We start from the raw sequence: 15,876 nt of genomic DNA, 5'->3' as shown, positions 1-15,876 counted from the left end.
TTAATTATTAAATAAATACCCAATTATTATAATGCAAAAAAAAAAAACTATAGCAGCATGACAGAATAAACAAAATACAAAGGTAATTTTCACTTCTTAAGCTTACAACTTTTCCCCCCACTATTTTTTTTGTATCGCAATTCTGAGAAAACAAAGCAAAAAAAGTCAAAAATTTGAGATAAAAAGTTACAATTACCTTATTTTTTTATTATTCCGTAGCAGAAACAAGCTATTGTGGAAGAAAAAAATTAATTGTGACTTTTAACTCAGAATTGCAACTTTATATTTCACAATTCTGCATTTTTGTCTTGCAGTTTTGAGTTTATGACTCACAGTTGTGAGAGAAAAAACTCAATCCTGAGATATAAATTCAATAAAGCGAGAGAATTGTGAGATAAAAAGTCACAATAACCTTTTTTATCCCATAACAGAAACAAGCTTCCATAAAAACCCTCTTGTTACTTTAACACAGTAACAAAAATGTGCATTAATGATCTTAAAAATAGGATTTATATGATCAACATGCAACATACCATCTTTTTTTATTTATTTAGTTTGAGTGAAATTGAATTAGATGTGGAAAAAGCCTTATTAAAATATTAAATGTTCAATGTCCAGCCTGTAGGACTTGCCCATGACTGAACTCTGCGGCACACAGATGATGATGAGGTTGATGTGACTCTTACGATCTGTTCAGAGGTCAGCCGCAGGGATTTGCGGTACATCTGACTGATGCACTGCGCCGTGTTCATCGCTTCACTGTTCTTCCTCTCGGAGACAGAGCCGTCCTCATCACTCGAGAGCTCAACAGACCTCCTGCATACACAGAAAACACATCATGGATTTACTGGCTCAGAGATCAAATAAGCAATGCACAGTCAGCCAATAGTCTTGATAATACTGCATTTCATCATGTTTAACTGAAGAAAGACTCAGTGTCAAAGGTCAAGTGCTATCTGGTTAAGACAGGAAGCCCAAATTAAAATGCTGCTTTCATAATAAGCTTACAAAATTATGCAATGTTATAAAACTAAACAAAAACCTTTCTATCAGGTTGCATGAGCTTTAGTGCTTTAAAGTGTGATGCACACATCCATTCAATTTAAGGCTTCGATTTAGATTTGTACTTTATACTGACACCTGTTGGCATGGATGCATGAAGTTTGGTTATTAACTTCTGATGCTTTTTTCTAGAAATCATTAACTCAGTTTTGTGCACTATAGGTGGTTTTTGCTGGTGCATGGCTTGCAACAAACTAGCATGCAGCAGTATGCGAGTTAGAATAGTTTTAAACAGATTTGTCAAGTGTCCTTCTCATTTATTTCTGTCAAAGTTTATAATCAGGAAAAAGTACTGAGTGCATAATGTTTTGCATGCATGCAAACACATGTCTTACTTCAGTGAAGAGGGTCTGGCGATAACAGCAGATGCTTCAAGCCGATTCCCCTCTGCATCAGGCTTTTGACTTCCCTAATATGAGAAAAAAATGAACGTGCAATGCATCATTCAGCAGATTCTGTGCTTATCAGTCTCTTAAAGGGAAGTTGCACAGCAGAGTTGCTCATGTTTCATGTTCAGTTTGAGCTTTTACCACAATATTGTTCAGATCTTTCCTCCTCCAGGAGAACCACCAGCGGCCAGACTTTTTTGGCATCTTATCTTTGACTAGTTGCTCAATGGTGCTCTGAGACAGAAAAACAAGCCGTTATCTCTGAATGGTTAGTCACTGAAGCGCTAATCAAAGATCTCTGGCCCCATCTACCTTTGGTAAAGTCTTCTGGAAAGCCTGAACCGAGAGAATCATTGGAGCCGCCACAGCCCAGTTATAATATCTGAAACAAATCAACTACAAGGCTAAAAGCAAGAGCCATTTTATAATATTACCATAGTGCATGTGTGATAAAATGTTTATTTAAAACACTGTCTCTAAAATCTGACTGGATGAGGCATGTCTGAAGCCGATATTCTCACACCTGTAACTGTAGTGCAATGTTAATGTGCCATGTTTGCGACCAACCTACTGTTTTACAGGGAATGTGATGTTTAATATGATTACTATTGAACATTGCTGTACTACAGATATGCTATTGCTTTAGTGCATGAATATCACACATGCTAACTTTGAGTTGATGCAGATGACAAGGTTTGGGTCTTCAACGATTCCAGGGTTGTTGACAAAGTCTTGATACTTCACAAGATGCTCCACGAACTTCTCTGCAGCACACGAAAAAAAAAACACAATAATAAAACACAGGAAGGCATTTGTTAAAATAATTTTTCTCTCCTCATTGAAAATAAAATTCTGCATGACACAACAAATGTGACCCTGTACCACAAAGAGTCAATTAAAAGTACATTTTTCAAAATTGAGATTTATACATCATCTAAAAGCTAAATAAATCATCCCTCCATTGATGTGTGGTTTGTTCGGAGGACAATATTTGTCTGAGATGCAACTATTTGGAAATCTGGAGTCTGAGGGAGCAAAAAAATCTAAATATTGAGAAAATCGTCTTTTTTTACAGTTGTCCAAATGAAGTTCTTGGCAATGCATATTACTAATCAAAAATGAGGTTTTGATATATTTATGGTAGGAAATTCACAAAATATCTGCATCGAACATGATCTTTACTTAATATTCTAATAATTTTTGGCATAAAAAAGAAATGTCTATTATTTTGACCCATACCATGTACTGTTGGCTATTGTTACAAATATACCCGAGAGACTTAAATCTGCTTTTGTGCTCCAGGGAACATATGTTTATTTGAAACAGGAGTGTAGACCAATACGATTTCACAGTGGGCGGAGCTACACAACACTGAGACAAAAGCAAAAAATAAATAAAAAATGTTGGTGTTTTGAATGACCACGGTTGAGACGTATTGTTCAGGACACGGTGTTAGTCTCACTCTTCACCTTTACTGATCTGACTGATGTCTCCTCTCCCACACAGAGACATGGTGACGTCCAGCGAGTCTGTGGTGGAGTCGGACAGATACTCGGTGCCGCTGTCTGCGTTAGCGCTGGGCAGTGACTGAGGAGACATCTGACCCGAGGGAGGACACGGATACGGCCCCTGAGTCGAGACCAGATCCGACGACTCTGTCTCACTGAAGACAAGGAGGGACATTCATTCTCCAGAGAGAACAACCAGAACGCAAAGGTTCAAAGATTTATAGATAACTAAACAACCTTGCATAAATATCTAAAACACCTAAAATATTATTACTATCAATCATAATGAGAAAAACACATTCGGCCAATATTATACTTACATATATTTTTTATGATTATTAATAAATATCATATTTGTATTGCTGTAGTCCTACAATCATTCAGTTATTCTGTCGAAAAGCAGAGATGAAACAACTAAAACAACAAAATTTATTTTTATATTTTGCTATTCATAAAAATAATTATAATTATAATAATATGCTCAATGAATATTATTTTATTTCTGTAGTCCTAAAATCATTCAGTTAATTTTGTCGAAAAGCAGAGATGATCAATTAATACAACAATTTTTTAAATTTATTTTTCTATTAATAATAATAATAATAATAATAATAATATGCTCAATAAAAATGTTTTTATTGCTGTAGTCCTACAATCATTTGATTATTGTGTCAAAAAGCAGAGATAAAACTAATAAAACAACAAAATTGTATTTTTATTTTGCAATTATTATTATAAAATACTTTGTGAATATTATATTTTATTGCTGTTTTATTACAATCATTCAGTCATCGTGTCAAAAAGCAAAGATAAAACAACTAAAACAACAAAAAAGTTTTATTATTATTATTAATAGTTAATATAATAATTAATATTATGTTATGTATAATTATATATAACTATTCAGTTATTGTGTCAAAAAGCAGAGAAAAACAACTACAATAAAATAGTTTAATTTTAATTTAATTATTAATTTTATATTAATCATAATAATAATAATAATAATAATAATACACTCAATATTTGTTGTTGTTGTGTCAAATATCAGAAATAAAACAAACAATTAAAACAATAAAAAAGTATCTTTGTTTGTTTTTGTTTAATTTGTTTATAATAAATCATCCCAGTATGTTGGATAATGAACCTTCTGACCTCTTTGGAAAATAAAGTGCGGCGACTTCAGGGTCCAGCCTGGAGAGGTCGTCTAGATAGATGTCAGACGGTCCCAAGTGATGATTCCGCTTGACTGGGAAAAAGATCATTTTCAGTTCAAATCATTTTTGACCGCTGAATTACTGCACTGGAATAAGTACAGAGAACATAAACACTACCTTTCCTCTTGTCTTGAGAGTCTGTCGCTTTCGAGGACTCCAGAAGCACCGGATCCTCTAATTTGAGGATGGACTCCAGAGCTGGTGTCACTCCAGCACCGTCTGCATTCTGATTGGTCGGTGAAGTATCTAACCCCGCCCCCCTCTCTGAGTCTCCCACAGAGCGAATGACAGTGATTGAGTTTACCTCGGTTTCTGCTTCTAGAACTGTATTTGTTTCAGTGTCACCGAATGTGATGGTTTGGATTTTGGAAGCGACCGAAACCGAGGTTTCTTGGCTCTCTGTGTCTGGACTAGCAGCACTGGTCTGGAGGATAGTGTTAGTAGAGCTGGTTATATCACACGTCTGAGTGTCTCTGTCTGCGCTGAAACTGAAGTATCTGGTCTCTGTGTTTTCCAGTGCAGTCCAGGCCTGAGAGGAGTCATCGTCTGCGGACTGAAAGGTCACTACATGTGTTTCGGTGACCTTGGCGTCTAGTTGTGTGTTAATCGAAGACGAAACGACTAAACGAGTGTCTTCTGATGTAACAGGGCTGCTCGTTCCAATCTGAGGTTCGGGTCTCACTAGGGTCACCCTCGCTGCAGAGTCAGTGCTGTCCATGTCAATGGATGCTTGTCGATGGATGGTGCGGAAGTGGGCGTGGCCAGAGTGTGTGATGGGCGGGTCTCGCAGCGAATCAGATTCATCCCTCTCTGTCTGACACACCTACACACGCAGAAGAAACCCGTGTCTCTTTTACTCACCAAAGCAATGTGGGCTCGGTGCACAAGTGAGTGTGTGCATACTTACTTACGGTCTTGCGACGTTCTCATTTACTTTAAGGGGAAGCTTACATACGAAACTAGGCTAGATATAAATGATTAACGTTTTTCAAATTAAAAAGCATGCTTAGAAAAAAAGTGCTTGGTCTTAGGTTAGTCTTAGACTTAGGTTTGCGACCATCAAACGATCATTTCGATTTCTGCATGTATGTTTTATTAACTTTATTTGATAACATTATTTATAACTAACTGTACAATTTAACAATGTAATTATGGTAGGTTGGCGTTCATTACAAGATCCGTGTTTGCATTACATGTGTGTTTTTATTAATATTTGTTTTGTGAAAGATCTGATGCATAAATAATAGTCTATAAGCAGCGCATGCTGTATATATTTTTACAAGTTCTTTTTGCATTAATTATCAGATAAAACAAATCTTTGATTTTGTCATGTATTAGTTGTATCCTTTAACAGCACGTTTTGTTTTTCTTTTAAAAAATATGTTTGATGTGAAGTTAACAGAGTAAAATATTACAAGGTAAATATTTCATTTAAAAAAAAGAATAATACAAACATATTCAGAAACAAAATTAAATATTTAAAAAATGTTATATTTTCATTTAGTTTAGCTTGATGTACTAAAATAACTAAAACTAAATGAACTAAAACTAACAAATAAAAACTAATAAAAAACTATACACATATATAAGAAAATAAAAACTAAGAAAAATGAAAAAACTTAAAAGACTAAAACTTTCAAATGAATGTAAAACAAAATATACAAATAAAACTTATTTAAAATATGAACAAAAACATTTATTTATTATGATTATATCAATGCTACTAAAATAACACTACGTTGTTAAAGATTACTCACAGGAACACACAAACAGAAATACTGTGAACACAGAACTGGGTAAAATATTTTAACTTTTAACATTTCTATCAATAATAAATGAAACACTCAAAAGCTGATTGTTTTGATAGAGCTGAATGCAGTGCATTCTGGGATTGATACAAAAACTCCCACAGACTTCCACTGAATGAGGAACCCAAACTGGGTGGACTTTTTCACACAAGCAAACATCACTCAGACGCTCTTATAAATGTAAATAATCTAGTTTTATAAAACAGATCGTTCCGGTCCTTGATTCTGATTGGATGAGCCGCGTTCAAAGCTGTTGTTAATTACAATACAAACATACTCCTTTGTTTTGTTTTATCACTACACTTTATTTGCTCTGTTTCATTCTGTGAAACCTTACTACTTATATGGAATAACCTTACGCCTCGTGAAGCCGCTGTTTACAAATGATGTCTAACAATGCTGTCTAGGTAGGCAGCTTGCTTGCTTTTGGAACAACCTAGAGTGACTTTATCCGCCATGAAAGCTGTATGCATGCAGTATGCATTTACCTTGGGAAAAGCGCCCCAGTTCCACTGCATCTGAGGCCCTGGAGACTCCTGCGGCTTACACAACTCTGAATCACTCTTAGGAGATGATGGACGGCTGAAGAACACACTAAAGACACAGACAACACAAGGAAGCAGAGCTCTGCCTTCAGATATCCATAACACGAGCAAAGAAAGAGAACAATTGGGCCGAACTACCTCTCATTCACAGGACACTCTCCATCAGAGTGAGGATGAACGTCTCTGATCTGAGCTCCAGACGCTTCCTCCAAGGGCTCCTCTGACAGCGAGTAGTACACAGACTTACTGACCAGAGCAAAAACACAAATCATCAGTGACCTTAACCCAAAAATAAGCACTTTATTACCATTCACTCAATATTTACAGCGAAGATTTACAGAGAAATCTCTGTAACTGTTTACATTTGATGGTTTTTCAGTATTAGTATTAGGGGTTTATCCTACATCTTATGTTGTTAAATTAATGTTTAGTGCACTAATTTATTGAAGTAATGGTGTTTTCTATTTGTGTTTATGAACTGTATGCATCTTCTATTTAGTAGTATTTACCTCAACTTGTCAAAAAGTTACTTTGTTAATGAAATATACAATTTCTAAGTTTAATCTGTAAAACTTAAAATGTTGCTACCGTATTTTTTTTACAGTACAGGTCTGGTAACCATTTTTAGCTAGTAAGTAAGTACTAGGTAGTATGTAAACAACTCTGTACACTTTAAAAAAATATATATGCAAAATTTACACTAAAAAGTTGTAGCTATGGTGATCAGAACTGTATTGTAAAAAAAAAATAAGATGACTTTACATTTACCAGCATTTTACTGTAAAATCACTTGAAATGCTGCATTATTTTTAACTCTGCATATTTAATTTAGTTGCACCATTTGTTCTGAATGAAAAAAACTTTGTACGTGAAAAAAAGTAATGCATATAATATTCGCTTACCATTAATGATCCAATAGTGGCTTTCAAATAAGTAAGCAATAAGTTGTTTTGAAATGCTGTAAATTACAGTTTTTTATGTAAACATTTTTTGTCACATGCAACTAATAGTAAAAATGGTTCAAAAACATTCAAAAACAATTATCAGAAATGACACTTATTTATTAAGATTGATTTTATATGATGTGCTGTTTAGGTCAAGCTTTGTCAGTTAAAACACGAGTCTAATAATGCAGTTAATTCAGTCTGCAGTTATATTCCATAAATATGTAGTTTAATACAGTTATGTTTCAACTAGGTTTAATGGTGCAATGCAAAAATATTTAGCCGTGCATAAGTTCTAACTTGCCCTCGTGAGCTAGAGCTTCGCCAACAATCTTTCAGACAGTTTCTGGAAAAGTAAATGTACAATAATCTTAGTGAACCTCTAACCTTGCTGCCAAAAGCGACTCCTCCTTGAGGACATCCTGGTCCAGACTTTCTTTCTCGTCTGAGGAGGAACTGGCCTCCTCGTGCACATGTGTGTCTGAACGCGCGCGCTTCCTGCGGCGTTTTTTGCGGCGGTTGGAGGAAGATGCGGCGCTGGAGAGAGACTCGGTCACCTCAGACACTTCTGGGACATCGGTGGGGATCGGAGAGGTGCAGAGATGAGAGGGAACCCTCGTCTGAGACAGACACAGAGAGAGTATCGTGAAAACCACAGCAGAACATCACAGGAGAGACTGGAGAACTCACATTCATCTGGACACACCTCAAAATCCTCGTTCTCCTCCACGAAGAACGCCTCTCCGTTATCTCCCAGCTTCATATGCAGGCTCACAGGCTCTCCATTGATCTCAATATCCACCTGTGGAGGGACGAACACAGCGTTCTACGACCTGAACGAGGATCAGGATGCTCCAGGTTTGCAGGCTTAAAAGTGCTATGTCAAAACACTCACGCTTCATTAATTATTCATGAGCTCATTAACATACAAACGCCCACATTTACATGAAAACAAAGATTCTGTTTACAGAATGGAGTATTGGCAGAGGTCTATTACTTATCGAAGACTCAAACATGCAGATGCATAAAAAAAGAAAATATATATATATATATTTTATTGCAATGGTTAGAGAGAACAGAAATGGCCATGGCCAAACACATTGGTCAACAATATTTGACAAACATTATAAGTGAAAATGCAATTAAAATAATATTTCTGAATGAAAATGAATTAAATTTGCTGTAAAATAAAATGTCAAATTGAATTAAGTTGTTAAATGTAAAATGAAATTTCATTGCTATTAAATCAAAATATGACTGCCATTAAATTATTAAACAATGTATGAGAATTGTGAAATTAATTCAATTAAATCAAAATAAAATAACTAATAAATAATTAAATAAAATTACACTAAATGAAATGCAATTGCAGTTGAATGAAAATATAACTGCATTAAATGAAAATAAAACAAATAATTTATAAATATAATAATTATTATAATAGTAACTGAATAGCAATTTTTATTTTACAGTAAATTTAATAATATTTTAATTTAACAGCAATGGCATTTTAACTTAAATTTACTTTAAACAATTTATTTAAAATTTTGTTATTTTACAGCAAATTTAATAATATTTTAATTTAACAGCAATGGCATTTTAACTTAAATTTACTTTAAACAATTTATTTAAAATTTTGTTATTTTACAGCAAATTTAATAATATTTTAATTTAACAGCAATGGCATTTTAACTTAAATTTACTTTAAACAATTTATTTAAAATTTTGTTATTTTACAGCAAATTTAATGGCAGGACTATTTTAATATGACAGCAATGGAATTGTATTTAACTTAACTGAACAATTTAATGTGACAGCAAATTTTATGCAATGCATATTTCTTATTTAGTCATATTATTTTACAAATTAAGTGAAATGTAATTGCTATTGAATGAAATTATGATTCAATTTGCGTGCAACAAAAATTAATTAACTAAAGTTAGTTAAATTTAAGTTAAAATACCACTGCTGTTAAATGAAATATGATTGACATTCAATTTGATGTAAAAGTAAAAAATAACTAAAGTTACGATTAAGTTAAAATTCCACTTCTGTTAAATTATAATATGACTGCTTTTAAATTTGCTGTAAAAAATGTATTTAATTCAGTTAAATGAAATGCCACAGCTGTTATATGAAAACATGACAGTCATCACACTCTAACAAAATGTGTTTCCCACAATTTTCCATTTTTAATAGTTATAAATCTGACAAAATTTGTTTTTGACACATTTATGAAAGCACTTGCACATCCTAGTAACTATTTCCTGCTAACGAGATGTTTAAGTTTGGTTCGTTCTGAGAAAGAGGAACATTCTATCAGACAAGCACGACAGCTTTCACTAATCATTGCTCAATCTGAGCAGGACAGACCATAAACACAGCTGTCACATAACAACTACCTCGCACTAATAACTAGTGACTGATGGTAGGTATAGCTTCAGGTGAACACATTTCCACCTCACCACTTTCTCTTTGGAGCGCAGGACTCCGAGTTTCCCGAAGCGCACGTGAAACGGTGAGCACTGGTATCTGCCATCAGGCTGACGAACCACGATGACATCGATGCCGCCGGTGAGCGTGGCCGGATTCAGACCACGATACAGTTCCTTCACGGTGACAAACACCGTCTCGGCCAGCTGACCCACGTAGTTCATGGTCTGGGACTGAAGAGACAAATGTGGATTTAGATCATACTTTTCCTGATGGCCCTTTAGGAGTACAACTGAGACCTTTGCACACGGAGCAAAAGTCAGACAGTTCGCAACATCTCAACTTTTACCATCATGACATGTTGGCAGATTTTAAGTCATACCAAAACCTACATCGCCTACATTAGTAAAACTGGATTTGACACAATATTGCGAATAAATAAAAAGCAATACTGTCAGTTGTGTTACCACACTAGAATAAGCTTCGGTGAACTTTTTCTTTAGAATAACCTGCAGTGATGAATCCTTCACAATAAGAGTAGACCAGGAAATAAGAAGAAGGTTAATAGGGTGAAATATGATTTGATGTTGACATTAAGAAACACAAAGCAGACTTTGTTTAAGCTATCTCCCTCTCGCATATCCTCTATGGTTTGTCCTCACTTCCTCCACCCTCTCCGTTTTCAGCATTGGACACTAACACTGCTATTGACACTCTTTGCTCCACTTAAACATCTTGCTTATACAACTTTTGCCTCCTTTCATCCAGACCAGATCTGTATGTACCACCTCCTCTGACCCCTGGCTTTCCGATACTCTTCGTGAACATCGCTCTAGACTCAGGGCTGCAGCGAGGAAGTGGTGCAAAAAAAAAAAAATTCTACTGACCTTAGTGTGTATCAGTTTCTGCTCTCTTCCTTTTCTGCAAATGTCTCCACTTCTAAAATGTCATTTCACCACAACAAGATTAACCACTGGTCTGACTCTCACACACTTTTCAAATCCTTCTCCTCTCTTCGTTGTCAACTCTAACAGCTGACACTGCTTACGAAACCCTCTCTAAATTCAGTACTTTTAGAAAACTACAAACTAGTATCCCTTCTTCCATTTATTGCAAAGGCACTTGAGCAAGTTGTTTTCAACCAACTCTCTATGTTTCTTTTACAGAACAACCTTGTGTACAACAAGAAATCTGGCTTCCAAAGCGGCCACTCCTGCTCTCAGTTACTGAAGCCCTGAGACTGGCAAGAGCAGCTTCCAAATCCTCAGTACTCATCTTGTTGGATCTGTCTGCAGCTTTTGACACAATTAACCATCAAATTTTCCTGTCCACCCTAATGAAGGTGGACATCTCACACTCCAGTGGTTCAAGTCTAACCTCTCAGGATGGTCCTTCAGGGTATCTTGGAGGGGTGAGTGTTCCAAATCAAAGCTTCTTGCTACTGGTGTTCCTCAGGGCTCAGTGCTTGGACCGCTTATTTTCTCCATTTACATGTCATCATTAGCATCTGTCATTCAAAAGCATGGCTTTTCCTGGCTAAGACAGAATTGCTCGTGGTCTCAACCAAAACAGTATTTTATTACAACTTCTCAAAAAAAAAAACACTTATGTTCTAGACTAACTGAGACTTGTCACAGCACTTGTATACTGTTGCTCTCTTGTTGGTCTGATTGTTTCTATTGTTCTCCTCATTGGTAAATTGCTTTGAATAAAAGAGTCTACTAAATGATTAAATGTCAACCTAATTCGGTCATTAAATTAAAATAGAATTCACACTTATAAAAAAGATTTTGGATGACAATGTGGACAAACAATAACACAAACTCAGTTCAACGTTTAGATCTGGGTTTTCCAAAAGGTGATGCCCATTTAGAGATCAGGGTGTTTATGGCTGATATAAAGACAAATAAAACTTATGAAGACTCTGAAGACTGACATATGAAATAAGTCAGAAAAAAATCTAAATTTAAGCAAAAAAAAAGAAGCTTGCACGTGTTTTTGTTGTGTATCATATTTGATCCATCAGGCATTTATTGCTCATATGATGTAGTCACAATATGGAACAAAAAAAAACACCTTTTTATTCAGAGGCTCAAACTGAGCAAAAAACATGCAATTTGGCGCTAATATTTTTTATGGGCAAAAAGATTAAATTCTGACCATTTGTAATGTAAATCATGTTATATTTACAACAGTACAGCTACAATTATATAAATATAATTCGTCACTCAATATCTCCAATAATACAAGTAAAATGAGATTTAAATACTTAGTTTGATGATCAAAACATATAACGCAATGCGAAGGTGGTTTATACAATTATACTAAAAGAGCTTTGACGTGATAAATAGCTCTAAACTATCGATCAGACGACAGAATATGTGTAACGAAGGTTTAACATCAAAGTTTTGTACATGTTGATGATTTAGAGGCCTTTGCGTATCAAATATGCAACAGAAGGCTTCATAGGGAGAAAAAGAGCACTATAATTTCTTAAACATAGAGAGGAAATTCTCCTGCTCTGATGATCCACGATGAACACCTACCCAGAGTGAAGGATGAGGAGGATGATGAGGATGATGATGAAGTCCTGTAAAACCGGGAACCCTCCACCCTTCAGCTGCCATCGAGGAGTAAAACCTCCTTCATCCTACAGCTGATTTAACCACTAACTATCTGGACTTATCATCTACATCCATAGTTTATTTTACATATATTCAAGCCCTTATTCTGTGTCTCTCTGTGATGGTTGAGCGTGAAACGAACAAAGAAGGTGATGCTGGTGATTTAGAGAGAGACCCAGTACATTCAACAGCTCTCTCTCTTTCTCTCACACACATAGACACACACAGCACACGCACGTCGTCTGAAAATCACACACACACTGTGACCCGACTGCACACACAGCAATTAAAACTATTATTCCAACATTAAACCAGCTAAACATGAAAACAACACACACACACAGCATGAAAGCCGTGCCAGCAGTTTGAACAGCCTCAGCCATTCTTTTCATCTGCTATTGTGTGTGTTTAAAGGGCTCATGAACTGCCTTGTTTATTATTTTGTACTATACTGATATCCGCCTATAATGTTTTCAAGTTTTTTACATGCAAAAACATCATAATTCAGAAATAGCAGGCTATTTTATGTCCAGTTTTGTCCCTCCATCTGTACACTGTTTGAACAGGCGTGGCGGATTGTAGACTCGGAAGTAAAAGCCCACTGTTATGATTGGATAACATTTGTGTAGGCTTATGTTTGACAGCCTATATCCTACATAGATGGACAATGCTGTGTTTTAGGTTAAGAAAAAGCTTAAATACTTATTACAGATCAAATGATCTGTAATAACAGACAAAGCGATAGTAAGCTGCACGTAATAAAAATGTTTGGGATCAAAAGGAAGGCAGTGCAAAGACTGTCTTTGTTGTCTTCAGAGCATCTTTATCATTTGATTTCTGCATAGACCTGCGTTTGCTGCTCATGTGATTTACACTATATGCGTGAATCGGTGGGTGGAGCTAACGAGGCAGTGATGAAGAATAGGTGGGCGGGGCTAAACCGGAAGTGGAGGCGGGGTTTATCCACACTATTACATCATAAAGTGGCAAATTCCACAAGCTGTTGTGACTGGCTTCCATACAGGCTGTTTGTAGACTAACAAGAATGTTTTGAGTTCTGAAACTTATAGGATGTTTTCACAGCACAATGACCTCTTATATGTCAAAAGATCAAGGGAATTTTGATTTCCCTTTAAGAGAGAGAGAACAAACCGGCTCACTAATTCTGTCTGACGATGCTCTAAATTAACAGACTGATGTGAACATTCACGCCGATGAAGCTTCTGTTCAGCTTCACATTAGTCTTGATGATGACTCAACTCAATACTGATGTACTGATGTCAACACTGACCATCACACGTGGGTAACCGAGCAAAATCGAGGAATATTAACTGTCTGTCAATCATCTGCATGACCTCAATGACCTCTAAACAAGCCAGAATGTGTTTAAAACCAAATTTAAGTTTAACTGCAAGGTTTTTGAACGAAGTCTCTTATGTAAACCAAGGCTGCACATAAGTGTTTTCTATGTGAATATTTTTTTTTTTAATCAAAGCTGTATTTTCAGCATCATTCCTCCAGTCTTCAGTGTCACATGATCTTCAGAAATCATTCTGATTTACTGCTCAAGAAACATTTCTGATTATTATAAATGTTGAATACAGTTGTGCCGCTGAATATTTTTGTGGAAACTGTGATGCATTTTATTTTTCAGGATTCACAGATGAATAGAAAGTTCAAAAGAACAGCATTTATTTGAAATAGAAATCATTTGTGACATTAAAAACGTATTTTCTGGTACTTTTGAACAATTTGATGCATCGTTGATTAATAAAAAATATGAATTTCTTACTAAACTTTAGAACAGTGGTTTATATGCCATCAGTTTGAGGAAAAACTATGGCAAGTTTAAGGCAAAAGCGAAGCATTCAGCAGGAAAGCAGCAGCACAGCATCACATTTGACCAGGACTGATAAAGACTAACCAAAATAATAATAATAATAATTTAATATCTAAAACCAACTTCTAAGAAAATAGATGGGTCAGTAAAATAAACAAACAAAAAATAACAGCAGTCTGCCTTGACAACAAACAGTATTAACAATTTTCCAACTTTATCAGGGTTTGTTTAAACATAAATCGATGTTTCTATAAACAATAAAGCTTGGTGCAACGATCCAGAGACACAGACACGTCAGAAAGATGCAGTTACATTCTTAAACACCACGCAGCTCTATACAAACACTAAACACTCGCTTCAGCTAACCAAAACTAATAAACAAAGACATTTAACCGTATAACAATGTAAAATGATGAAGTTAATGCGACTGCTCTTACCTCAAACACAAGAGCGATTCATTAAAAACTTCCTGCGCTGTAGGGCCACGTCACCACGTCAATCACATGACATCCAATGAGAAGCAGGGACTCGCCTCAGGACACGCCCTCTTTCAGCGTGGCTCTGTTGACGTGTGCGATTCCTCAAGTTTCCAAGTTTCAGGACTGCACCGCGAGAGGGAGACAGTGTAGTGTTTATTTATTGTTTTCTTTGTTAGTATTTATTATTAATTATATAATGCATGCTATGTAATAATTAATAATAACATTTCTAAAATAAATAATCAAAGCCAGAATGTAGGCTACTAAATAATAAATAAATCAAAATAAATAATTCAGTTCTCATTCTTATTTTTTATATTTTCTAAAGAGTGCTAGTAATTACTTTTAATTTTAAATGATTTGGTAAAACACTTGTCCTCGCAGCGATTGTGTATTTTACACTGTTAATGTTAACTATGTGCATATTTGTGTTATGCATGCCTTAAATAAATATAAATAAATACATACAATTTAAAAAAAAATATGATTGTGCTTTTGCTCAGTTATTATAGTTTTTAGTGTTTAGACACTGGGTGAAGAGACACTTTAGATATGATAAACAATTCCAGCTTTGATGATGATAGTTGACTTTTTCCAAAAACAGTAATATAATAACTTCCATAACAATAATAATAACTCTCTCTCTCTCTCTCTCTCTCTTTTGTTTGGTTCCTGGCTCATGTCACACTTGATGGCCATGGAAGACAATGACTAAAGTGTTGTTGTGCACAAAAGTGAGAGTTACTAAATATTAACAGAGTTATCTAATAATGCGGAAGGGAACATTATCTCAGTTATGAAGATTAATGGAGTTTCAGGAGCTTCTGCCAGATCACTGTCAAGCCAAGATGTGCCACAGCACAAGGAGTAGGGTAAACATTGGAGATAAAATTAGATTTTAATTAATTAATTACTTCAAAATAAATATGTAAACAATAAAAAAATGATAAAACAAATGAACAAACTGAAAGTACAGTGCTGAGGTGAATAGAAAAAAACGTACCTAAATAATCTTTTTTTTTTTTTTTCA

At 35.2% G+C, this 15,876-nt stretch overlaps 1 protein-coding gene across 1 annotated transcript in view; it reads right to left on the bottom strand.

Annotated features, from left to right (window-relative positions):
* The window catches only part of LOC132152208 (phosphatidate phosphatase LPIN2-like), a 20,465-nt gene extending 5,522 nt beyond the window's left edge, over positions 1–14,943 (bottom strand). Inside the window, exons 1-14 of the mRNA XM_059561002.1 lie at positions 14,805–14,943; positions 9,936–10,136; positions 8,177–8,272; positions 7,858–8,090; positions 6,665–6,772; positions 6,470–6,575; positions 4,291–4,996; positions 4,112–4,205; positions 2,921–3,114; positions 2,122–2,215; positions 1,764–1,833; positions 1,593–1,685; positions 1,398–1,471; positions 687–816 (exon numbers count right to left, since the gene is read on the bottom strand). Of these exons, the coding sequence (XP_059416985.1) occupies positions 687–816; positions 1,398–1,471; positions 1,593–1,685; positions 1,764–1,833; positions 2,122–2,215; positions 2,921–3,114; positions 4,112–4,205; positions 4,291–4,996; positions 6,470–6,575; positions 6,665–6,772; positions 7,858–8,090; positions 8,177–8,272; positions 9,936–10,127 (2,190 nt within the window). The 5' untranslated portion in view covers positions 10,128–10,136; positions 14,805–14,943. The remainder of the gene's footprint in view (positions 1–686; positions 817–1,397; positions 1,472–1,592; positions 1,686–1,763; positions 1,834–2,121; positions 2,216–2,920; positions 3,115–4,111; positions 4,206–4,290; positions 4,997–6,469; positions 6,576–6,664; positions 6,773–7,857; positions 8,091–8,176; positions 8,273–9,935; positions 10,137–14,804) is intronic.
* Between the last annotated feature and the right edge of the window lie 933 nt (positions 14,944–15,876).

This window comes from Carassius carassius, chromosome 10 (genome assembly GCF_963082965.1).
Source record: "Carassius carassius chromosome 10, fCarCar2.1, whole genome shotgun sequence".
NCBI lineage: Eukaryota > Metazoa > Chordata > Actinopteri > Cypriniformes > Cyprinidae > Carassius > Carassius carassius.
Note: the sequence above shows the minus strand (reverse complement) of the source record. Positions and strands in the feature narration are given on the sequence as shown.